Here is a 25,902-nt window from a genome sequence, read left to right as displayed (position 1 = left end):
CTTATAAATATTTTCACATTAATAAATTTCATATGAAAATGAAGGGAATATTTTGCACAATAATTGTTGCATGTTGTTTTTAATCTCAAATATGAGAAGAATGTTTGCCAGTCAGACCCTTGTGCTCTCCCCCCTCCAGAAAAAAATCCTGGATCATACCTTGATCGCAAGCGATCCTCTCTCTTCGGCCATGGCACCTAATTTAGTGCTACCACCTGAATTTCCTTCCAGATGCCAATTAGACCCCACTGGAAGTATGGAAGGAGGGAGGATTAAAGAGGCAGGATTTCGATCACTTGTGCACCTTTGGAAGTGAGGCATGGTCATGGACAGCAGAAGGCGTAAGGGATGGAAAATTTGGCCCGAGAGCGAGAAAATGGATCATGATCGGTTATCATGGATATAACGGTTGGTTATAATGGATCATGAGGGTGGAGTTAAATATTTAATCCCTGGGACATTGAATCCTGGAAGATAATCAATCATTAGTTGGAATGTGAGATTCAGGAAACTCCTATTTCCTTATAGGTCTGCCAGTGAACACTAATCCACAAATCCAGTCGTTGAAGTTGACCTGCCATTCAACTGTGGAGCATAAGAAGATGATGACTTCGAGGAACTCGAGGCAAGAGGTGGAGGGCCAGAGGAGGTGACACCCATCCTGGGACCACGAGAGGCAGGCCCAGAACTAGGGTGGGGCATAGGGGTGGACAAACCAGGGCGGCAGATTTCAGGAGGGTTGCAAAATTCGAAAATTTTATTTAAAAAGTTTATTTAATTTTTCTAATGATATTATTTAACAATGGTTGGTAATTTAAAAATTAAACAATAATACTAATTAAACTTCTTAATAGCAAACTTACGGTGTGTAATTTCAACTACCGTGTCTCAAAAAAAATAGTTCAAACGGATATATTATATATATTGTAGTAGTGGGGGAGAGAGAAGGAGGGAGCAAAGGGGGTGGCAAACTGATCTTTGTCCCCCCCTGACTAAACTTCTAGTTCCGGCCCTGAGGGGAGGTAATTATTGTCTGTGAAAATGAGGTTGCCTAGGAAGGAGGAGCGGAAGGTGATCTACCAAATAGATTCCCGAGGCAGAGGAATCCCAAGATCTGTCCTAGCTGCAACACTGCCTGCTGCATAGGTCCAGACAGCACCATCCTGGAAGGTGCAGAGGACACACTGAGTGAACCAGATGCTGAGAAGTGGAATGCTTTGATGAACATGCAATGCCAGGGTGCATGGGAGATGGTCAAATGCCCTACTGTGGCCAACATCATGGGAGGTACCGTATTTCTCCGAATATAGTCCCCCCCCTAATTTTGAGGCTTCAGTTTCGGGAAAAGTTAAAAAAATGCGTTTGAATATAGTCCCCCCCTTTACTTTTACCATAGGCATTTTTGGAAAAAAAGCGGAGACTATATTCAGACATATACGGTAAGTGGGTATTTACTCTCAAAAGGTATTAGATGGTACCATCTTAAAATATAAAGCATTTTCTAAACTATGCTCGGAAAAACGGCTGAAGGAACACGAGAGGTGCATCAGGCTGTACTACCCCAATAAGTCTGCGGTGGCCGAGCATAGTTTAGAAAATGGACACCACATAAAATTTCAAGACACAGAAATAATATGCCATGCCAACAATTACTGGGACCGTGTCGTAAAGGAAGCAGTGGAAATAAAACTTGAGAAGAGAAAAATGAACAGAGACGCCGGCTTCCATCTGAGCAATGCGTGGAAACCAGCCCTGAAAAAACTGAAGGGGGAGAGGACACGCATTGGCCCGACCGTCGACCAATCAGAGCCCACCTGAACCCAATGCGAAGGTATATAACACGGACTCTTCTTGGCTAATCCATTCACCCTGAAGATGATGGCAGACTTAGCCTTCGAAAAGTCGGTGCAGAAAAACCCTTGGACCCGGCTGGAAACCCGAGAACTCTTCCTCCGGTCTATTCGCCGGGAAAACCTTAGATTCTTCATGTTCTTTATTTTTTCTTTCCTTTTAAGGATTCATAAATACCATGCTATGTATACCAAGTTGTGTTTCTAAGAAGGATTAATTCAAGTTGTTTATATATGAGGCAAAGGAGAATTTTAATTTCTTGATATATAGTTAATATGTATCCAAATAATTTTTTAAATAACTTTTAGAAATCATTTTTTAATAACTTATTATTCACTAGTGGTATATTCACTATGCATGCACCACTAGTGAATAAAAAGTTATTGCATGACCTAACAAGATTGGGGTTCAAATTTTGGCGAAGTCAAATAATTTTTTAATGGCAAATTTTATCTTTAATGGAAATAACTTAGGAAATGTGCATATAGTGGTGTGCGGAGTCCCTTGTGACATGGAATGCTTTGGAAAGTTTGGGTATTTTATGCTATTTATGATAATTCAGGTCCACTTGGCAAAGCTGTGCAGGAAGGTGAGTGTATGAGCTGTGAATGGGACACAGGGTTTGGCTTAGTGACCCCTGCAGTTGCCAGTGCTCTCCATCCCCTTTCTTCTATCATGGGACAACTCTGGCAAGGTCACTGTAGGGTTTCTCTCCATCCTTCCAAGCCTTAGTCCAAATGATCTTAACCCTTTCACTGCTGTTCAATCTCCGAAAACCTTCTCCTTACATGCGGCGAAAAGATTAAAATGCGTTTCGTTGGGCCATGGAGCAGGTACTTACAGGATGGGCGAGGTACACCCTCTATAGGGTCGCAAATCTGGGACCCTTTCCTCGACGAGCCTACTCTCGCTGGCCCGTCTCTTGGACCCTCCGAGCGGGGGGCCTCCCGCCCGAAAGTGAACGCTCTGACTGCAATTTGAAAATCAACCAGTCAATCCGATCATCGACAAATGATTGTTTGCATCGCACTCCTGCCAATCAAGCCATCAAGTACGTCTTTGAACCGCATTTCTGCGATGAAAAATAACTATAATTTTATTGACTTGGCTAAAAACGTGGCTGCAGGCCGCCGGAAATTGGCAATTTTAGCATAGTTAACAAAATCCTTATTTCTCATCGCAGAAACACGGTTCAAAGATGTACTTGAATGCCTGATTGACAGGAGTGCGAAGCAAACAATCATTTTTTGATGATTGCATTGATTGATAGATTTTCAAAATGCAGTCAGAGCGGTTACGTGGGGCCAGCTCGTCAGGGAGAGGGTCCCGGATTAAGGACCCTTCCCTGGCGGAAATTCCGCCCAAAGTGCATGGTAGGGAGGAAGAAAAAGTACATTCACAGCAGCCTGCCATGCGAATGTATCAGGTACGTTCACAGCAGTGAAAGGGTAAAACACCAATCATCTAGAAATACCTCTCCAGCTCAACTTTCATAAACCTAAAGCAACCTTTTAGATGAAGCATCTACTAAAGTGAGTAAGTGATAAAATAAGCTATGACATTCACAGGCAATCTCTATGGGGTAAAAATTGCCACCAAAATCCAAACAAACTAGTGTAAAATATATATCATAAAAATCCAAGATAAAATATTGGCAAAAGCATCAACAGAACTCCCATGTCCTCCGTTCAATTACTAGATTCCTTATGCCAAGATAAATTTCAGAAAAATTATGGGAAATTTGGGCTTTAACCCATTATAACCCAATGTTGCTTCTTAGTATCCAAAATGCATAAATTTTCAATTCTATTCAGGATAGATCTAAACTAAATTTACTATTGTGTTGTGAAGTTTAATGACAAAACACAATGATACAATAAGTATGATTGAATAGGAAACGTTCACATTTTTAAAATGAGAAACCTTGAAATTTGATTCCACCCAGTTACCCGGAAACTTAAATTCCTGGAATTTTGCACGAAATAATTTGGATGGATATCAATATACACAAAAATATAAATAAAATTTGAAGATAACATGAGGCCGATTTAAATATTGCGGTTCAGATTTTCTTTGCTCATTTTGATTTTATAAACTTCCACCGCCTTAGGGTAGATGGCAGTGAAGTAGCATGAATGAAGGATTCTTGTCATTCAGTGAGACGTAGAGATTGAACGTATTATTTGTGTTGTCATTTTTGTACAAAGGAAACGAAGTTAAGCCATGAAATCTAGTGATAATGACGTGCTCTGTAATCTTTACTTCGTGTAACGTTCCTCTCCCTATCATAATACGACAGAATGTATGTGATATGTCTTTCGTTCATTGAAGATCCGATGCTGTTTGGAAATGTGCCATTATAGTATTCGCCGTGTAATTGATGAATGTTCGAAGTTTATGAATACTTTGAAACTATGATGTTATTTGTCCTTGTTAGGTAAGGAAAATGTTTATAATATTTCCTGATGTACGTGCATGTTGTTCAGACGTTATCTCTTCATGCCCCTCCCCCTTCTGTTTTCATCCATTTCATCTGTTAGCAGTTATATGAACTTTGAAAATCCCCTGGAGACTTATATTATAATTCTTCATGAAACTTTTTTGTCAATCAATATCGCCATGATGCGTCCCTATTTTTTCAGAGCTGGGTATCCAATTATTGTGTTTTGTTATGATGATACGTATAAAAGAAAGAATGAGCCGCCACTTGTAGTAAATCATATGCAAGTAGTCATATGAGAAATACAAATTCCTCCTGGAGCAACCATGTCAGGAACGTCATACGTTTCAAGGGAATCCCGTTCATCTGAGTTAGATTCAATTGCACAAGTACTTGGCTGGTCACCCAGTGCCCCACTTGTCACATTCGCAGGTAAAAATCTGTCATTATATTTGAAATCGTTGACCTCTTAAATTAATTTCAAGCAGAATATCCGTTTATACTCACTTTCTAACCCGCATTTTACTTTTTCAGAAATGTGGTATCAGGTGTTTCTTTGGGCATTGTTTTCATCCATTTTCGTTCATGTCATTGCTGCTGCGATTGCCTTTGCCACACTCAGGAAACACAAATTTGGCAAGTAAGTGACCATAATTAGTAGTGTATCGATTCTGTTATTTAGGGATGCATCCACTTCTGGAATAATATCTGACAATCTTGGTATCGATTTTGATGAAAATTTTAACATGTAGTGAATAAGTATTAAAATATATAGTATTCCGTTCGTCAGTAAAAAATAATTTTTTGTGGAAAAATTTCAAAATGGATTTCATTCTAAAGAGATTCAAAGAAACATTGAGTTAACAATGGGCTACATTAGTTCACCAATGTATGAAAAAGAAAGTTCTCTTTGTACATAAGTACTTTGTGATACTGACTGAGATTGCATGTAAAGCAGTGAGCTGTCTGGAGGTCATTTCAGATGGTTCAATCTTTTGAATATTGTGATCTCTCCCAATCTTACCCAGTCATTACATTGTATGGCTAAATTACTTGTGGGTCAAGTCTGTTTATTTTGATTCCATGCTCATTTTCACTACATGTTTAAGCTTCAAGTTTGGCTACTTACCACTTCCACTTTATTTATAACTTGTTATTAAAAAAGTAAGAATTATGTTTGAAATTATCTGGTGTAGCCCAAACTATTGGCGAATAAACTTTGTGAAAGCCGGTGAAGGTTTGTCAAAGGAAGGAAGGAAGGAAGCAAAAATTGTTATCCAGTGATAGACAAATGTTGGTTATGTATGATCTCAAATGGCGAAAGTCCATATTTATTCATGGAATCCTCATGGATCATGGTACCTTTTGTGAGAATATCAGCATTGCATAGCATATGAATTCAGGAATGAGATAGAGCTACATAGTAATAATAATAATATAATTTTATTTCTGTTGGTTACATTATGCAACATAGAAATCGTCAGGTATACATACTTACATAAATATATACAAGGCATAAAATAGAGGGTCACATTTTACAACAATCACAGTCATTATCAAAATATTCTGCTAAGGTGTAGTATGCTTTCTTAATTAGGAGCTCCTTTAGACATTTTTAAAAATTGGATATGGATGTAATGGATTTTATGTTCGGTGGTAAGCTATTGTAGATGAGTGAAGTGGACCGTGCTGAGATGAGGACAGAGAGTAATGGGGCAGGTGAATGTTATTATGATTACGAGTGTGGTAGGAGTGTACTTTGTGGTGAGCTGGGAAATCTTCTGGGTTTTGCTTTACAAATAGGGCACAGTTTAGAATGTAGAGGGATGGAACAGAAAGAATTGACAGTTTTTTGAATAGGGGTCTGCCAGGGGTACGTGAGGGAAGGCGAAGCATAGCTTTTAGGGCTTGCTTTTGGAGAGAGAAGATCTTTCTGGAGAGAGAGTCATTTCCCCAGAATAATATTCCATAGTAGTGACTGGATGTGCAATTTCTTGGCTTTCATGCATAAACAATTTACGTTGTTAGTGGACTCAGTTTAGCCATTGCCAGTTATTCATAATCTCAATTTCATTTACATAATTATTTCCATCCAGAAAATATTAATGAAATGAAAGAAAAATATGTGTTAAATAAAATTAGGCTTCACGGGAAATCACACAATAAGAACCTGCAATAATAAACAATAGGATATTACGTACCGTGTTTGTTGTGAGGCACTTTTAAGAATCCTCAAATAATAATATCCCAGTCACTGTCATCTCATAGGTATGGTAGGATAAGTTTCTTAGAAAAAAATGGAGAGTATAGAAATATGGAGAAAAATAAAAAATTGGAATTGCACATCAAATGAGGGAGGGAAATGTAAAAAAAATGAAATACATGACAAATCTATGAAAAAAATTGCAGAAAACTTTGGATTTGCAAGGAGATACACCAGATTGCAGCAAGATAAACTCGAAAGATGTTACTATTTATGTTTGAATCCATTTAAGGATCAGAAAAAAGAAAATATCAAAAATCACTCTCTTTTCAGAGCGTGTTGTATAATCATGTACTTATGATAGTAAGAGGTTCGTATTAAGTAAATATTTATAAAAATAAATTATTCAGTATGAAAGGTATAGAATAAAAATTACATTTAAGAATAACTCGTCTACAATCTTAATTGCAATCATTGAAGATTATATCTAGTTTGTATAATCTTAATGTCCTCTATCACAAATGCAGTAAAGAACATCCACAATGTGTTCTGAAAGAGAGGAATCCCAAAAAAATAATCGAAAAAGGCAGTTATTCCATTCATAAAAATTAGGTCAGTAATTTTCATTTTTCATACACTCCTGATTATCCAGGCTAATGATGGGGAGGGGCGGTACGAATAATCAGAAAACATGGATAATCCGAACTTTCCCTTTAATTTCCTGTTACTTTCATCATTTACGTAAATCAATCAGTTTATTATTATCAGTCAGTCCCTCTTCTTCCTCTTCTCACTTGAGAAAGATGGGCAGCGTCCCATCGAAAATTCGAAAGAAGTAACCATTCCCCTTAAGTTCCCTCCTTTTATTTTTCGTTTTTTCCTCTATTACTAAGTTTTTCTATGTGCCCACCCTGGAGCAAGAAGAAGTTTAATTAAATCATTTATAATTTAATTTAATCTTTTTTGCGGCGATGACGTGATTACACCCGTATTCTTACTGCTCCACGTAATACCTGGTTTCCGAAAACGTCCGTGTGTCATGACGACACACGGACCTTAAAGCTGTGATTGGAAGACCGTTAATCATCAGTGATCATCAACCCTGGCGAGAAATCAGACACCTCTTCACTTCCCTCTCACCGTCTATTTTCCCACTCACAACCTTCAACGGGCCCTGAATTTTACTAATGATAGGTGACGTCATAAGAGCACTTTCATTGCTGCGTTTGCATTCCCTGCGTTTATCGCGTTTGCTATATTTTTAGTCAAGAGTGCAGCCAGTGATTTTTATGTGATCAACATTTCTTCCTGAAATGGCTTATTAACACACTGGGAATTTGACGCAATTTAGACCGTGAAAACCTGGAAAAAACCGTGAATTTTATAATTTAGTTAGAGTGGGAACCCTGAATTGTCTACGCAAGCAAGTGCATGGCTATGACTCGTGATATCTCTATTTCCACTTCCCCCATTGCCTTCACTTCTTCTATTCCTTTCCTCTCCAGTTTGACCTTGACTAGTCACGACGTAAACATGCCCGAGAGCAGCAAAATCTCCGGCTCCCTTGGGTGGTATTCAACCGCATACAAATCCACGGTAATAATTGTGCTTTCGCGAGATTGAATATACATTTAATGACCGTAGATAACTATTTTAGAAAGTTACGATTGGTTGACCATTGAAGGATCTTGTAAAATTACTCAAGAGATTTTTTTCCCAACACAGATCATCGTCTGCAATGTTAGAACAGATGTCTGAGTAAACTTGAAACATTGTCAGCAAGTATATAAAATAATTCCATTTTAGGAAGGGAATTCTAATAATAATAAAGGGTCTGGTGTAGCCATGCATTAAAATGCAAATATGCTACTGCTTTTGAGTCCGATTTTATTTTTTTTAAAAGATCGCGGAAAACATCGAGTGTGAACTCATGCACGGATAATCCGCAACATGGATAAACCAGACCCGGATATTAGGGAGTCTGCTGTATTTTATTTTGTTTCATGCTTGCGTTGGGAAGACTGGTTAGGGAAGCGGATGAGACAATATTCCAATGAACTGTTGGTTGAAATCTATGTTAATTGCCTTGGAAAAAAATTCTCTGCAAATTCCAACCTTCACCGTGCAGAACACCACGCTATCCAGGTTACCGAAATCGTGTGCCAATTTATTTTCTGCCATGTGTGGATTTAGTTAATTTGTGAGGGTCAGATTGCGTAGTGGCTTCATGGAAGTCCTTTCTCCCTTGCGTTGCCATCTTAGGCCGTTTTCCAATCCACGTAGTATGCACTCATTTCCTCGTTCCCTTTCTCCCTTGCACCCTGCCCCCTTACTAATGCTCTACTGGCGCCATAAAGTGTGAACGGAAATAATGCGAACTATTGACAGTAATGAAATGTGATGCACGGGGTAGTATTAGAATATCTGGTGGTTGATTTAAGAATCAATTTCACCTTTATACTTATATTTTTGCATGTGAAGAGCAAGAATTCACAATGCCGGTATAATATTACGTAAAAGAGCTCACATAATAAACACAAAATTACTTAAAACTCCAGTTCAAGATTTCTGAGTTTTCCATTGCCGCCATTTTCACGTCCACTTCCTACGAGGGGAAGGTAGCGAGGGAGCATCCGCGTTCCCTTGTTCACTTACCCTTCGTTCCCTTGCGCCCTCACCAATTGGATCCACCCTTGCTGTCGTCGCATCCGTAAGTTGACGATCGAAAAGTGCACGAAGGGTGAATAATTGCAAATTGGAAAACGGCCTTAGAGGCATAACGGTAGACTAACAACTATGTAGTGCCAAGAGCCCCATTAATATTGTTGAGATAATCCAGGACCCTAAATAGCCTAGTGGTCTGCATAGTGGCCTAGAAAGCTGAAGGACTGTAATGCACTTGGAGGTCCAGAGGAATTTACTCTTATGGCAATTAATGTGAATTTCACCACTGTGTATGTGGCAGGACTGAAAAATACCACAGTTGGTTGAACGACAAATAATTGAGACACCACTGTTCAGGCGGTCATTTTATTTAATATGTTATACATGTCTGGAAATACGCCAAATTTGAGCCCCAAGTAGCAAGATCAGGTTTGTTTCAGATCAGGAAAAAGTTGCGGGATTTGATTTGGGTCAGGGAAATGTCAGCAAATCTTATCCTTGGGACCAGGGTGAATTTTCATAATGACAAGCTAACTGAAATAACATTATACTGTCAGCTGGGATTTTTTGACTTGAAAAATGCAATAAATTTGTCTATGGAAATGGATTCATCTACATACTACCCCGCAAGACACCTCTGTTAATGCGCTTGTGGAAATATCCAAGTAGAAAGGAAATGCATGTACGAATTTCCACCTAGTCTAAATTAAAGTTGTTTATTGTTCTGGGGAAAGAAATTCCTATGCGTTCATGTTTGGCAAAATGTCTCTCTTAATTAATCATTTCTGTTGGACCTGAATGTTCTCCGTTATGTCCTGGAAGATATGTATGTATTCTTAATAGCTCAAGCAGTCTTAAGCCTAGCGTGTATCCTCCAAATCTCTAGCAGCTGCCAGTCTAATTCCTTTAACATCTTTCTTTGTATGCCCGTAGCAGTTTTTGACAAACCAAGTAGCTTTCCTTTTTATCTTGTTAAGTTCATGGATTATGTCTTTCTGCAGCGGATTCCATATTATTGCTATTTATTCAAAGTGTGGTCGATAAGTGCAAAATAGCTCCACTCCTTTACTTTTTCATCGGTAAATCTTTCCACTCCGCGATTCACTAATCCTAGCTTCTTCAGGGCTCTTCCGCAAATATTACTTATTTGTCTTCCCTATGATTAATCCATAAATTTGAAGCTATTGTAAGTCGCAGCTACTTCACTTAATCTGTGGGCTTTATGTTAACACCATCCTCAACATATTCTAAGGTATAGTTGGTCAACCTACCCAAGAAATGTACTGCTGTGCATTTTCTTAGATTAAGTTCCCTGCTCTCGGCTCCAAACATGAACTACGTTTCAATCCGATGATGGAATTTCATAGTCAAGAGTGATCACTAATTTTGTGATAGATGAAAGCATCATCTGGAAATATACTTATTTACATGCATGACTCAATTGATTGACTTTGATACACATTTTCAGGAATGCATTAGTTACAAAGGTCGAGGACCACTTGTTCACTCAGCGGCCACCTTTTTCTCCTGTATTTTCCAGATTCTTTCCAGTCCTCATCCTGATCATGGGCGTCGTGGCACCACTGACATCGGGTGTGGTCAGCAGCGCTGCGGTGGCCTTTGTTTATCGTGCTTCCAGCTTTCAGATGGCACCACTCTATGCCCTCGTTTGGGGAGTCGGACAGACCGTCATGTCTGCCTGTTACGGCTTCACTCGAATCCTTGCCACACTCTAGTAGTAGAAGACGCAAAGTATCTCTCTCCAGTATGCGTGGACAATGGGGACTGTATTGTTACGGCACATCCCAACGTTGTCTCTCTTGACTCCTTCGTTTCGTTTACCACCGAGAACAAAAATGAAAAAAATAGAAATGTTAAGCACTGAAAAAATCTCATCTTTGTTAAATTTGTATGTGGGTCTTCACAAGTTTGTTATTCTTTTATAATTCATAAGTATTTTTATTGCCCATTCACGATGTTTGTTTATAAATGTACTTTTAAGCCAGTTATTGATGTTTTTTAAAGTGTTGTTGTTCGTTTTTCTCTCTGTTATGGATTCATTCCTGAGAAGTCATAGTCATAATTTTGTGAGTGTATGAAGGGACACACTATGTTTAATCGCAAATTACATTTTTCACCTGAGCAGAACCTGTTCACAAGTAATGTGTAGTAGCAGTAATTGCGTGAGATTGTACTCACCATATGATAACATAGATATGTGTTTTAAACTAAAGGTACACATTAAAATGAACAACTAGAAGTGATGTACTTAAAAAGTCCAGTTTAAAAAAATTATATTATTTCTTTTGCAATTTTTTTCTGTATATAACATTTGTATATATAGTCTTATCTATTTTTGTGATCGAAGATGATTGGTGTTCAAGGTGAATGACTGACCGTGGACATTGAATCTTCTGTCTTAGTGAAAACACCACATTACAAAGCAATTAATGATTTGTAAAAAAATTGTGTATATACAAATACTAAGAAGTGCAATTCATATGTGTTATTAATTCACACAATGTGCTTTGTTTTGTTATAATTTGAGACAGGGTTTATAGTGGAGAAGCGGGCCAATGGTGCTTGAATGGCAGTGTCAAGTGATTGTAAAGTCAAGGAGACAGAATCATTATAAGGAGTTTTTTTTGGGATTCTTGATAATGTGTGATATGCATTCACGTGAGAAGAGTGTGTTGGGACCATGAGTGAGGTTGAAAAGTTAACGGACTAGCCAGGAGCTGCAGGACATTGTTTTGATCCATTGGAACCAGCTGTTGAAAATAAATTTAGTTACCACGTATGACGCAATTGTGCTTGGCCGCACGGCCAAGTGTGTACACAGGAGGTTTGGTGCTATTGTGTTGTGAAAATTGGAGATCTTTGATCTACATTGTCACTTGTTGAGTATGGCTATTAAGATCTCTCGTGCTTATAATGAAAGACTTTATATTTTCTTTATGGAGTTGTTAGTGATGAAATTTGAGTTGTAGTTAGGTGAAAACTTAAAAAAAATAAGAGCTGACCATGACTGAGGAAATAGTCCTGTGGTAATTTTTGAAGGATTCCTGTTACTAAAAGATATATTTTTTATTGTTTGCAGCAATACTCATTTGCATCATATATTATATATATATAAATAATAAAGAAGCGGAAAGATTTCCTTGCAGTATTGAACTGATCACAGTTGAATGGGAGGCTCGCATTTGTGGACACCTTTGTATCAAGTTGCATCGTGCATAATCGATATGGCTTATGAGAACCATATTCCTTGCATGAAGATATCACTTAGTAGGTTTGCCATCTGAGTTTTTATAAATTGGGTAAAAAATGTATAATTGAAAATGACTGAATTAATGAGCACATTATTTATAAATAAAGTTGAAATTCATGATGTGTAGCATTTTTTTACATGTCTTACATCCACCTCACTGTTGGAATGAAAGAGTGAATTTAGTTGGGGCCACTCCAAGCTATTTTTCAAGCATTATCAGACAGTATTCCATTGCTGCCTTCTTACAGTATGTCTGAAATTCTGCTCTGGTATGTGGGGTATACTTATGAATTAAAGTTGCAATGCAGAGCAGAGTTTCAGTTCAGCTGGTTTTTGCAGAAAGTGGTTAGAAGTGAAATAACAAAATACAAGTTGAATTGATTTCCAACACATGGGATACATTTAATATCTAGTGCACATATTTGGTTAAATGCATATTAGATTAGGATAACACAGACAGTTGTATCTACCAGCTGTCATATGCTTCACCTGGGCCAGGCAAAGCGGGAGAAGTGAACAGGGTTGGCTATTACAGGGGTAATTGGCTCAGCATGGTGAAGTGTCTCTGTTGGCAGCCATTGGATAGTAAACCCAGTGAGAAGAAGGCAGGGCGATGAGAATCCATTGCTTGTTGTGTTGCGTTGGGTGATTGGGCAAGTGGTGGAGATGATAAATAACAGTATTATCAGGAACTGTAGAGGGACTGCCACCTCTGAAACTACTATTTATAAATCATGGGTGCCTTCGCTGATCATGATGAATATTTTACTTTCATATATTATGATTTTCACAGAAATTCTCATGGCAAATTGTGTCCATTGGCTCTCTCTTGTAGAGTCTGTTTCATGAATAAGTTCGATAAAATTTTTTCTCACTTGCTGTGATGGCTATAATGGTACTACAATCAGCATGTCATAGGAAAGCAATGCTATCTTCACTAGTTGCCTGCAGAGTCACTACGCAGTATGAAAATTAAGCTGATAGTGTAGACACCTGCACAGATAATATGTCACAACCTCCAGATATCTCATTTTATAGACCAGCGATAAATGATACTACTTGTGGTTAAACTTTGATATTCAGGTTTTGAGACCATTTCCAATGTTTGAGAAAATTTTAGAGTGCTATATTGGATAAAAACTGGTTCAAATTTCCTGCTGAATGATCCATGGTTACTCACCTTTCTGTTGCCATGCATTGATAATTGATCCTGGAGGCAGAGAAGCGATGTTTCAGTGTGTGACTGACAGGGGTGTGATCTGATACGATGGAGCACTTTTAAGTAACAAAATCCAAGAGTTTAGATCATGTTCAGGTACAAAATATGAGGCTATGGAAATGCATCAACTCCAAAACAGAAGTGTAAAAAATAATTGCTGATCGACAAAGGTGTGACAGTTTTGTGTGAATACCTATTGTTCCTGATCTTGTGGAACCTGGGTGCAGATGTGTAAAGAGTGAGGGTGTAGTTTGGGGTTGTAGGGTTTGGGTGTATGGAATCCAGGTGCAAAAGTATGATGAGGACAGGCCCGTGCTGAGCCTCTGGGACGTATCTCGGTGCACCCTCCAGTCTGGAAATCTTTGGCAACCCCCGGTAGTCCTCCTCATGCATAGTGCTGGCGTCCACTGCCCTAAGAAGGGGCCCAGCACGGACCTGGATGAGGATGTGGATGGCTGATTTGGGTGCAGGGCATAGGTTTTTGTCACTACAAGGTTAAACATCACCCAGTTTCATCCTCTCTCCTCCTACCTCTTCATTTCCTCGTAGCTTTTGCATCCAGCATCCTTCATTGTTTGGTCTATAAACTGGAGCTTTGGTTTTCTTCTGGGCAGTTTTCTATCAGCATGTCCCTCTTGGATCAACATGTCCCTCAGGATCCCCCCCTGCCTCATTACATGCCCAATCAGATGAAATTTACTACAGTAAATTCCGGTTATTACGCGCCTCACTTTACCGCGGTTTCGGATATACCGCGGGTCTCACCATGTCCCCCGAGATGATTACATTGACCTTTTTTTTTGAGGTAGGTAACTTTGTGGCGAATTTTATCTCGGCGTGACTACCGACACGTCGCAACTTCAAGCGACTGTATTAACGCGGTTGGCGACGTATTCCATACATTGTTTCGTAGCCATAAAAAAAAAACTCGGTAATGCCTGATCGGTCATTGTGTCTTGTGAACTCGAGCTGAAAAGTGTGTTGCACGGCTATAATAATTTTCGAGATTCTGGGAGATTGAGATAATTATCATTCGTACGTTCGCACCGCGGCGCCCAAACCAAGGTAGGTACTCAATGCCCACAGGCTTCGAGCATTTAACAATGAATGGCTGTTTTACCTTTGTCTTAATATGAATATGAAAATTACTTTTTTACGAAAATTTTCATTGATTTTAGGGTTAAAACTAGAGATGTGCGAATAGTATCCGCGAATACTCGAATACCTCGAATAATAGAAAGTATTCGATATTCGAGATCTCGAATAGTTATGCCAAAGGTACCGTCTCGAATACCTCGAATACTTTGAATTTCGCGTCATACACTGTCGCTCGCACGTCGTTGGTAGTTGACTCGGAAAAATGAGAACTCGTCTAGTGCATGCAGCGCCGTTTTAGGCAAGCTGACGAAATACATCAAATTCACGGGTTTGAGCGGTGAAAAGAGTTCGACGTGGGTAACCGAAATTGATCGGATGAAAAAAATCCGAAAATCCCAGGTGTCCCCTATCAGGAGAACCTCAGTTCCGTGGGATAGCGACATTGGCGCATTTCCCACGATCCGCTATCCCCATCCATTCAGCGTTCGCCCCCCCCCCCTCTCAGACGATTTCCTCTTCCCCGAAAACAAAAAAAAGGTCCCGGCTCGTGCAGGGATCATATTACGAAGACCTCAGCTTTGAAAAAAATATCAAGTTACCGGAAAATAATAGAATCGTGTTTCACCCTTCCCTCTTTCTCCCCACTGACCATTTTCCCGCATCCATCTTATGATAAAATGAGAGGAGGTGTTTGCCGTGTGTCCTTTGTGGCTAATAATGACAAGCACTTATTTTGAATCTTCCCCAGGAGATGAAACTACCATAGGGAGGAACTCAGTGCCGTGGGATAGTGACATTGGCGCATTTCCCACGATCTGCTATCCCCCTCCATTCAGCATTCGCCTCACCCACTCTTGACGATTTCCTCTTCTCCAAAATCAAACAAAAGATCCCAGCTCGCGCAGGGATTGTATTACAAAAACCTTAGCTTCAAAAAATATCAAGTTACGCGAGAAAAATAGAAACGTGTCTCGCACCCACCCCCTTTTCTCACCCACTGACCTTTTTCTACCTACCTGCTTCGAATTTCCCCCTTTCTCGAGGTCAACTGCTGCATGAGTCATCTACTAGCCCGAAAGGTGTCTAACAATGACTTTCGGCAATTGTTATTACACCTTTATTGGATTGAAATATTAGTAATGTGCGCGTAATTTAAAAAAGAATAAGACCAAACACGACATATTTCTGACTTTATTTAAGCATTTTGCGCAAGAAAATAAATACCGGGAAGAAGAAGAAATACGACGGAGGCGTAATGCTCAAATAGGGTGGTTTCCTATTATATTTTATTGCCTAAATCGAAATATAAATACTCCTGAAGTACGTATTTAACGCTTTTAGAGTTTTATAAGACGATATCTATTTTTCGCGATTAAATTAAAAGTGAAAATTTTCAAGCGCGCGAATACGCGACGGGTAAGTATGAATGCCGGGAAAAACTCCGCGTGACGTCGTTCTGGTTCCCGCTGCCGCAAGTGAGGTGACCTTGGGGCGAGGCTCTGAGCGCTATTACGACGCAGGATGCTAGCAGGTAGCCGAGTACCATGCTAGCTGGTAGCGCTTGGCTTAAATAAGGATTATTAATACCTTATCAAACAGACTGTGTGATTATTAAGACATGTTTCCCTGAGCTCTGTGCCTCATGCATGCATTGGTAACCTCAGACGATGTAAAACTCCGATCCTCTCGTGTAGAAACTAGGTCCCTGTGATGTCACGTGGAGTGGCATCGCATAGGCGCCAATCTGGCCTTTTTCAAATGAGGTAAAATTGAACATTGCCATTAGTCTAAACCGGTATTTCTAGAACGAAATAATTTGTATATTATGAATACACTAATGGTGGGTAACGAATCACAATCAATACCTTTCGTTTTCTTTAATGAAGGAAACTACCCTATTGTTTACATAAAATTAAAATATTCCATTAATCAGCTAAATTCCTGTTTGAATCCTTTAAAGGCAATCACAATTACTCGCCAAAATCTTGGGTTTCCTGCTGCATAGGCGACCTAGTCAAACATTTTCACATTCATCGTTTAGTATTCGAGGTATTCGAAATTCGAGGTATTCGAATATTCGAGCAATGATTTAATATTCGAATTCGATATTCGAATTCGAGAAATCTACTATTCGACCCATCCCTAGTTAAAACGATGTCTGCCAAAAGGAAAACTTACACAATAAAAGAAAAGTTGGGCATAATCGACAGAGTGAAACGCGGTGATTCAAAATCAAGTTTATTCAGGGAGTTTGGTGTTCCTGAAGGAACTATTCGTGGTTGGATGAAAGAAGAAGATAAATTACGATCATTTGTTGATCAAGTGGATGACGAAATAGGACTTGATAGAAAAAAGGCTAGATTGAGTGCTGCTGGTGATGTGGATGAATGTTTGTTTACGTGGTTTGTTCAGAAGCGCAGTGAAGGTGTTCCATTATCCGGTCCACTTTTACAAGCACAGGCAATTAAATTAAATAAACAAATTGGTGGTGCTCATGATTTTGTTGCTTCTGCTGGCTGGCTATCGAGGTGGAAAATTCGCCACGGGATAGCGCAAGTTAACATGCAAGGAGAATCTCGTTCCAGTGACAGTGAAGCCGCTAGAGAATTCTGTGGGACTTTACGCAAGATGATTGATGAGGGTGAGTACACTGAAGAGCAATTGTATAACTGCGATGAAACCGCTCTCTTCTACAGATTGCTTCCAACAAAATCACTTGATATTAAGAAGTCGGCAAATAAATCCGGAATAAAAATGAGCAAAGAAAGAGTGACTTTATTACTGTGCGCGAACAAATCAGGAAGTCACAAGTTAAAACCCCTGTGTATTGGTAAAAATCGAAGTCCTCGGTGCTTCAAGCACGTTAATATGACAGCACTACCCATAAATTACAAAAACAGTCAGAATGCCTGGATGACTCGAGACATTTTTTTATCTTGGTTCAATGAAGATTTTGTTCCATCGGTTAAGAGCCACTTAAGATCAAAAAAGTTAGAAGAGAAGGCTCTACTTCTGTTAGATAACTGTCCGGCCCATCCGTCTTCTGAGCTCTTGATATCGAGGGATGGCAAAATAGTGGCTTCGTTTTTACCAAAAAATACGACAGCTCTTATTCAGCCCATGGATCAAGGGATAATTAGAGCATTTAAAGCCCATTATCGGCGGGAATTGCTCACTAGTGTCATAAATTCAGAACTGCAGGTACAAGAATATCTGAAAACAGTCACCCTGAAGAATATGGCTTATAATATTGGATTGGCATGGAAGAAAATAACTTCAGCTACAATCCTAAATTGCTGGTCAAAGTGCGAGTATACAGCGGGCGATAGCATGGAAGACGAAGACGAGTTTTTGGGTTTCACGGAAGAGGACGCACGTGAAGCCTCAGATGTTCTTTCTAATAAACTATTTGTGAGTGATCTCGAGGCCTGGGTTCGCGAAGACGAGGAAACTCCTGTATCGTCTTATAAGAGTGACGATGAAATTGTGGCTGCAGTCCAGAGCCGCGCAAAAACAGCTGCATCATCGGAAGATGAGAGCGAGAATGAAGAAGACGAATGTGAGGTCGAGATGCCAAAAACTGGCCATTTATTACATAATATAAGTGAATTGATGAATTGGTTGGAGGGACAAAGTGATTGCGATAGTATTCATTTGTTGCACTTGCAAAGCATAAAAAATTACGTGACAAAGAAACGCCATCAACTATCGCGGCAAAAGAAAATATCAGAGTATTTTAGTAACTCCCGTTAAAGTAGAGCGTCTAAATCATAAAATAAATATTTTAATAATGTATTACGCAAATAAATTGGCTATAAAAATTACCTTTAAGGGTTTTTTATTGCTTCCCACGTATTTTCCCGTTATAACGCGGTTGTCCGTTAACGCGGGTGTAAGCTATGTCCCCCTAGACCCGCGTTATAACCGAATTTTACTGTATTTACGACCAGTTTCAACATGCATTTTTCCAATTTCATTTGTCTCAATATGTATTTCTCATTTGATATTCTGTTTATACCATAGTCCAAATGGGTACATGCTAACTGTCTCTTCTTATCCTCTTAACCCAGTGTCTATTTTCACAGCCAGTGCTGCACTCCATGCGTAGGCTTTGATAATTATTTTCCCGATTTCAAGGCAATTAGGAATTTGGAATGTAAAATGAAAGAACTTGCGAGACCCCCTATGAGTTAATGGCCTGTCAATCTTCTCTTCAATCTCTCAATTCTTCTCGCACTCGTCAGAGCTTTTGCATTGTTGTCGTCAAGATACATCGGGATTGGAGCCCCCATCCTGCTCCCTTCCCACATAGCAACGAACCTCTCAGAGACGTCTCACTATGATCTCGAATGTCTCGAATATCGCAAATGTCTCAGAGATGTAATCGTGAGCCGTTCAGGAAATTAAAAAAAAAAAACTTATTTAAACGCCATCAATGCCTTCCATATTATTTTTTGGTGCAATTGTGCAGTTTTGATTATTAAAATCACGACATTTAATATGGGTTTCTTATTTTCAAAAGGTCATCCATCACAAAATTCGTTGCTAGAAATGATCGAGATAAGTAGGTCACAACTGTATAATTTGCATTTCATTATTTTTTGCCTACATTTTTAAGCATACCAGAGTACAAACTCTTTTGAGACATCTCAGAGACTTATCTGAGACGTCTCATGAGACATCTAATAGACCATTTTTTTGGACATAGTCAGGGGCGGATCCAGGATTTTTTTCTGGGAGGGGCACAAGCAAGGCCGTATCCAGGATTTTGTTCTGGGTGGGGCACAAGGATACCTCCTAATACAAAACGAATGCAATGATAATGGGACCGTATTAAAAATCTTGCATATTTTTGAGGGTCTGGGGGGGGGCACGTGCCCTCGTGCCCCCCCCCTGGATCCGCCTATGGACATAGTGACATCTCAGAGATGTCTCTGAAGCTCTCAGAATGTCTCCGAGACGTAACATGCGATATTCGAGACGTCTCAGAGACGTATTTCTGCTGTGTGGGTTTATGGTTGAGTTTTCACATTTAACTCTATGGTTTGGATGCTTTAAAAATTTGAACGAGAAATCAAGACCACAACGGTGACTGCTTTGCTTCTGTTGTCCAACATTGCTGTTAGCAAGACATTCATGCTCTCCTAAATGTGCCCTTTCAATTTTTTTAGGGGAAGATTAGGTCATTAGGCCTCTTTAACGACCTTGCAACCGAGGTCCTTGGGTAACCAGTCCACCCTTGGCTCCCATTATCACTCAAAACCAAAAGCAGCCAAACCCCTCTGGTCATGAATGCCAAGACCCCATGGAGAGAGATGCCTCAGACTCTGATTCATGTGGGTATACCACCACCATTTTATAATTTTCTGCTTGGGGTTTCCCTGATCCTTCACCATTGCCTTACCCTCTCCTTTGACCGAATGACATGCACTTTCCTTAAATGGATTTTTTGTACCACTCTGCACAAAACAAAAATAGAAAGTGAATGCAGATCCATTACTTTGTAAGTGAAAGATTTAGACCGAAAAGAAATAATTTCGTACCTTAGCTGATCAGGTATTAAACATACGATTTTGTATTGGATCAACATATTCATGGTGACTGGTCATGCGTGCACTACTGTATTGACTGATCCCTTGCAGTATTAATCAGTGGCGCTGACTCCATGGGGCCTGAGGAGGCCCGAGCCCCCCCAAAAATTCGTAACAGATGTGAGGAAAAAATGTGTAGTGCTGGTCGATTTTCCCCGGAGAGTCCAGATATCGAGATTCAAGTGAACAGGGTACTAATTTTGATCATATGACTCTTCTAAAATGCTTAAAAACTTAAAATTCACTACTTATAAAATTTACCGGGGTAAGATCCCCGGTTTGGGCCCTCCAATATTTTTTGTAAGTCGGCAAAAAATATTGGGGCACCCCTATTTATTTATTGCCGGCACCCCTGGTATTAATGCTTATGTGGTATAAACATACTATGTTGTTGATCTTAATTTTAATAATTGTATTTGTCGTGGCAACACTTAAGTTGTTTACTTAAACTGTGTTATTCTTGCTGAATAAAACCTTGATTAGGTTTTTACTGAAACTGATATTTTACTACAATTTATTCAGCAAGAATTCTTTAGTAAGATGGAACAGCTTTTAAAGCCAGAAAGATTTGATACTGACCCTTCACATGTGGGTGCTGAATCGAAGTGGAAACACTGGAAAAGAACATTTGCTAATTTCCTGGGCCAAGTGAACAAGGTTTCAGAAGATGGTAAACTGCAATTACTCTGCAATTATGTATCTGCTAACGTCTTTCGGTATATTAGTGACTCAGAAAACTACTCAGATGCCATCAAAATACTAGATTCATTATATATCACAAAACGAAATGAAATATTTGCAAGACACTGCCTAGCATCTAGAACTCAGCAGACGGGTGAATCAGTCGATGAATATCTCCAGGTATTAAAACAAATGAGCAAAGATTGTGAATTTCAAGCAGTAACAGCTGATAAATATAAAGATGAGTACATAAGGGATTCTTTCATACGAGGCCTCAAGAGCTCTCGTATTCGAGAAAGATTACTGGAAAACACCAACGTCACATTAGAGAAGGCCCATGACCAGGCTAGGTCACTTGAGCTGGCTGAGCTACATTCAGCGTCTTATCTGAATACAGCAGATTCAACTCCTGTTGCTGCTGCTGACCATAGAGAAGATAGCCCTGAAGATACTACAACAACATCAGCTGCCTTGGTACGATCTGAAAAATGTTTCTTTTGTGGTAACAAACGGCACCCAAGGGACTCTTGCCCAGCAAAGGATATTATCTGTAGAGGTTGCGGAAAAAAAGGACATTACCAAAAAGTATGTAAATCAAGATTTAAACATTCATCTACAAATTCAACAGCTTCTACGTCGTTTTTGGCTTCTGCAGTAACAGCACCTCTATGCCTTCAAAAATCCATGACTAAGGTATTGATCAATGGAGTGGAACTAAATGCACTTATCGATACTGGAAGTTCTCTTAGTTTCTTGAATGAACGTTTTGTGGAGAGATGCGGAATAGTCGTTAAGCCTTACTCCGGTAAGATAACCATGGCTAATTCTTCTTTGAGTTCTGATGTTACTGGATGTGGTACGCTGACCTTGAAGATTCAGACCTATACATATGCAAATATTAAGGTGTTAATCATGAAAAATCTGTGTGCTGACTTCCTGATTGGGCACGATCTTCTGAAGAGTCACTCATCTGTAGAAATAGAATTCCATGGAGAACAAACACCTCTTAAAATCTGTTCACTAGCTACTGCTCGAGTTCCAGCAGCATCGCTATTTGCCAATCTCACACCAGACTGCAAACCCGTCATAACTAAGTCAAGACGTCACACAGAATCCGACAAAATATTCATCGCTGCTGAAGTGGAAAAATTGCTCAAAGAAGGTGTAATAGAACCTTTCTGTGGAGATGGACTCTTGGGTTGTTCAGAGACACTCTTACTCGAATTAGGTATGCCCTTATCTTGCCCTGTCTCTTCATCGCATGAGGAGTTTTGTGATGTCAGTTCTCCGGAGTCAATAGATGGGCTCAAGGGAGGTCCGTCAAGCTTGACTGGGAAGTCCCCTCTTGGAGCCAAATGTCTAATGGAAACACTTGATTCTTGCCCATTGGGAAGCTTTACATATGCATAGTCTGGATTTGCCTCTATTAATTCGACCTCCTGAACAATCGGGTCATACTTGCTGTGCCGCAAATGGTTTTTCATTAAAACTTGACCTGGTTTAGTTAACCATGTAGGCAAGGAGCGACCATTGAAAGATCTCCTGGGATGAGTGAACATACGTTCATGTGGGGTAGCATTTGTTGAGGTGCACAACAGTGATCTAATAGAGTGAAGTGCTGACTGAAGCACTTCTTCCCATTGTTCTGTCTTTAACCCTTTTGACTTTAAGGTCAAAAGTACAGTCTTCCATATTATTCCATTGTATCTTTCGACCTGACCATTTCCTTGGGGGCTGTAGGCAGTAGTTCTACTTGTAGCAACGCCTAAGGAGGTGAGAAATGATTTCAGTTCATGTGACATGAACGAAGCTCCTCTGTCGGAATGTATATAAGCTGGTGTACCAAAGAGCGAAAACACCATAGTCAATACTCTCACAACAGTAGATGCCGAAATATCTGTACAAGGAAATGCAAAAGGGAACCTTGAATATTCATCAACAATAGTCAGTAGAAAACGGTTCTTGGATGAGCTAGGTAAGGGTCCTTTGAAGTCTAAGCTTAATCTCTCAAATGGAGAAGTTGCCTTTATAAGCTGCCCTTCATTTCTACAGAATCGAGGTTTTAATTCATTGCAGCAGGTGCAAGAATTAATCACTCCTTTAATTTCTTCTAGTGTGTAGGGCAGGTTTTTAGCTCTAACCCAGTGGTGCATTCTTGTTACACCCGGATGACATAAAGCATCATGTAGTTCTTTGAGGTTCATTCTTCCCTCTAAGTAGGTACTTGCTGTAATCCTCGACATTGTGTCTGCAGTTGTGTTTTGGTTGCCTGGTCGGTAAACGATATCGAATTTGTAATTAGCTAATTCAAGTCGCCATCTCATAATTTTCTCATTCTTTATTTTACTTGAGTGATACTGATCAAACATGAAGGCAACAGACCTCTGGTCAGTGATGACCTCAAAATGTCTTCCGATAAGGTAGTGTCTCCAGTTCCTCAGTGATTCCACAATAGCATAAGCTTCCTTCTCAACAGAGGAATGTCTTTGCTCAGCTGCATTAAGTGTCCTAGAGAAAAAGGCAATGGGACGTTCGGCTTGACTCAGGGTGGCCCCAATGGCAAACTCTGAAGCGTCAGTTTCTACTCGAAAAGGTGTATTTTCTTCTATTGCAGAGAGTGATGCCTCTGCTACATCTTTCTTGAGTGAATTGAATGTTGTCACAGCTTCTTCAGACAGCGGGAATGGTCCTTTTACCAGAAAAGGGCGAATCTTCTCTGAAAATTTGGGAATCCATCGGCAATAGTGAGCAAACATACCTAAGGTTCTCTGAAGGGCTGGCATGTCATTTGGGACAGGTAGGTTCATCAAAGGTGCAAGCCTATCCGGATCAGGCTTTATAACTCTATCTTCGATCAGATATCCTAATATTTTCACAGATTTAGTTGAATATTTACATTTATCTTGGTTTAATGTCAGATTATACTTTTCTACTGCACCTAAAAATCTTTTTACTACAGCTTAAAATAGCGATTTTTGGCTTCTGTGAATGTTATCAAGCTTCTAAATAAATACATAAAGATGTAAAAGTATTAGGATTTATATAAAATCAATTAATAAATGTTTAACCTACAAATATATTTCAATTTTAACTCAGAGGTTATGTTTTCAACGTTCACCATAGCATTTGGGTTTTGTGCAGCCACCTTGAACGCTCTTCAGTATATTTGCTCTGAGGCTGACCCTCACCATTCCATTGAAATAGCCGCCATTAGCCTCCCTGCAAATCACTTAGCCAATCAGCTTATCCTCCGTCCTCCCACCCTTGGCTTGTTTTCATGAGGATGTCGACGCATTTCGGTAAGCTATTGTTTTCCTCTGTGGAGAAATATGCATTGAAGCGTTCAAACGGTATGTGTCATCGTTGTCACTCTAAAATTATTCATTCCTAGTGCGGAAAGAAAAGTTTAAATTCCGATAAAATTGCTTCCAAGATTGTGCGATTTACGTGATAAGTGGACGATTAGTTGCCAGGCAGTGATGGTTTCTCGGAAGGCTTACGACACTGGATGTTCTTTGTGTTGAATACTGATTCTACGCAGTATAATCTCAAATGAATTTTAAAATTCATTTAAACCGTCCTAATGACACTTCTTGCGCCGAAAGTTAATACATGTAGGATAATTACCTTTTGGATTACGCGTAAGAAGTTGTCATCGAGGCAATGATGGAACCCCTCGGTGAACCCGTCGATCATGAAGAGGATGAGAACAAAGGGATTAAAATGAAAAGCACTACTAATAACAGAGGAAATGGGTTAAACTACGAAGAAATAGCATCGAAACTTATCAATGAAAATTTTTTACTCACCGCCTTGGAGCTCCATACTGAACTGGTTGAGCGTGGCCGAGGGATCAAAACACTGAAGGAATTTTTTTCCAACCCCGGAAATTTTGAGCGCCAAGCCTCATTGCCGGACTATTCTCCAACAATTCGTTAGTGTCAATGCAGTGTTCTCTCTAATGTACTTGATCATACAGTGTATGTGTTTAACAATACTAATTATTTTTGACAGCACGGTCGTCCAGTCAGGCGACATTGGATTCTTTGGATTTGACAAGATATTCAGAGGATGGCGAAAGGGGTGTTGATGAAAGGGTTGCAGTCTTGGAATTTGAATTGCGGAAGGCTAAGGAAACTATCAATGCACTCAGAGCGAATCTCACAGTTGCCACAGGTAAGACGTTCGCGGCTACTAAGTCTGCTACATCAGTATAATCTGTATATGATTAATGCCGTTGATTCTCACAAGTATCTCCAATTCATATCTCTAGTACTTATTTGTAATGTATTATCTTATAAGTATTTTTTTCTGCCTGTACTTTTCTGTAATTGAAGGACAACCTTGGTGATGCTGTTATTCAAAAAATAACTTGTTTTTTCTTTAATTTAATTTTATCTTCTTATATTCAATTTAATTCAAATGTTCTTTTTCAGTCTGGTATTTTTTCCGTTTTAAAAATATTTTTAATGTGTAACAAGGAAATAGATGTATTAATGAAGTCTGTTGATTCCTCTCAGAATCGGAGAACCTTGCTCCAGAATCTGGATCTGTTAGTGCTCTGCATAAAGAGCCAATTAAGCCACATGAGAAGAGAGCATTAAATTTTTTAGTGAATGAATATTTGATGCGGCAGGGCTACAAGCTTACTTCAATCACATTTTCAGATGAAAATGAGGATCAAGTGAGTAACTATTTCATGGTTAAATTTTGTTTGTATCGGATAATGTATATCGTTAGAGAATATTTTTGAAAATTTCAAATAATTTCCTGCCCTTACCTGAAGTTTGACTAAATTTGTTGTACGTTCCTTTTCATTACTTAAGGTTTAGTGTAATGCACTTGCAGACTTGTTCATAATCAGACTAGGCCTTGGCTTGCCTT

The 25,902-nt window shown here is 39.3% G+C and overlaps 3 protein-coding genes across 3 annotated transcripts in view; all 3 read left to right on the top strand.

Moving 5' to 3' along the window:
* Positions 1-3,966: 3,966 nt before the first annotated feature.
* LOC124163624 (transmembrane protein 170A) lies at positions 3,967-12,549 on the top strand. The gene is made up of 4 exons (XM_046540651.1): positions 3,967-4,288; positions 4,494-4,723; positions 4,826-4,931; positions 10,699-12,549. Exons 2-4 carry the CDS (start codon positions 4,618-4,620, stop codon positions 10,892-10,894), a joined length of 408 nt encoding a protein of 135 aa, XP_046396607.1. The 5' UTR covers positions 3,967-4,288; positions 4,494-4,617; the 3' UTR covers positions 10,895-12,549.
* Positions 12,550-20,877: 8,328 nt separating this feature from the next.
* On the top strand, positions 20,878-22,428 carry LOC124163834. Its single transcript, XM_046540937.1, has one exon. The coding sequence runs from the start codon at positions 20,878-20,880 to the stop codon at positions 22,426-22,428; it is 1,551 nt and encodes a 516-aa protein (XP_046396893.1).
* A 1,870-nt stretch (positions 22,429-24,298) lies between these two features.
* Positions 24,299-25,902, top strand: part of LOC124163460 (RAB11-binding protein RELCH homolog) — a 36,928-nt gene continuing 35,324 nt past the window's right edge. The window contains exons 1-3 of the mRNA XM_046540380.1: positions 24,299-24,952; positions 25,033-25,194; positions 25,539-25,702. Coding sequence (XP_046396336.1) covers positions 24,682-24,952; positions 25,033-25,194; positions 25,539-25,702 — 597 coding nt within the window. The 5' untranslated portion in view covers positions 24,299-24,681. The remainder of the gene's footprint in view (positions 24,953-25,032; positions 25,195-25,538; positions 25,703-25,902) is intronic.

This window comes from Ischnura elegans, chromosome 8 (genome assembly GCF_921293095.1).
Source record: "Ischnura elegans chromosome 8, ioIscEleg1.1, whole genome shotgun sequence".
In the NCBI taxonomy this organism is placed as follows: domain Eukaryota; kingdom Metazoa; phylum Arthropoda; class Insecta; order Odonata; family Coenagrionidae; genus Ischnura; species Ischnura elegans.
The sequence above is the reverse complement of the archived record's forward strand: the minus strand, read 5'-3'. Positions and strand labels throughout refer to the sequence as shown.

Excerpts from the sequence above, each read along its gene's own strand:
- LOC124163624 (XM_046540651.1), top strand. The coding sequence starts at position 4,618 with ATGTCAGGAACGTCATACGTTTCAAGGGAATCCCGTTCATCTGAGTTA. Across the intron at positions 4,724-4,825 it reads CCCACTTGTCACATTCGCAG|AAATGTGGTATCAGGTGTTT; the intron begins GTAAAAATCTGT and ends TTACTTTTTCAG. Across the intron at positions 4,932-10,698 it reads AGGAAACACAAATTTGGCAA|ATTCTTTCCAGTCCTCATCC; the intron begins GTAAGTGACCAT and ends TGTATTTTCCAG.
- LOC124163834 (XM_046540937.1), top strand. The coding sequence starts at position 20,878 with ATGGAACAGCTTTTAAAGCCAGAAAGATTTGATACTGACCCTTCACAT.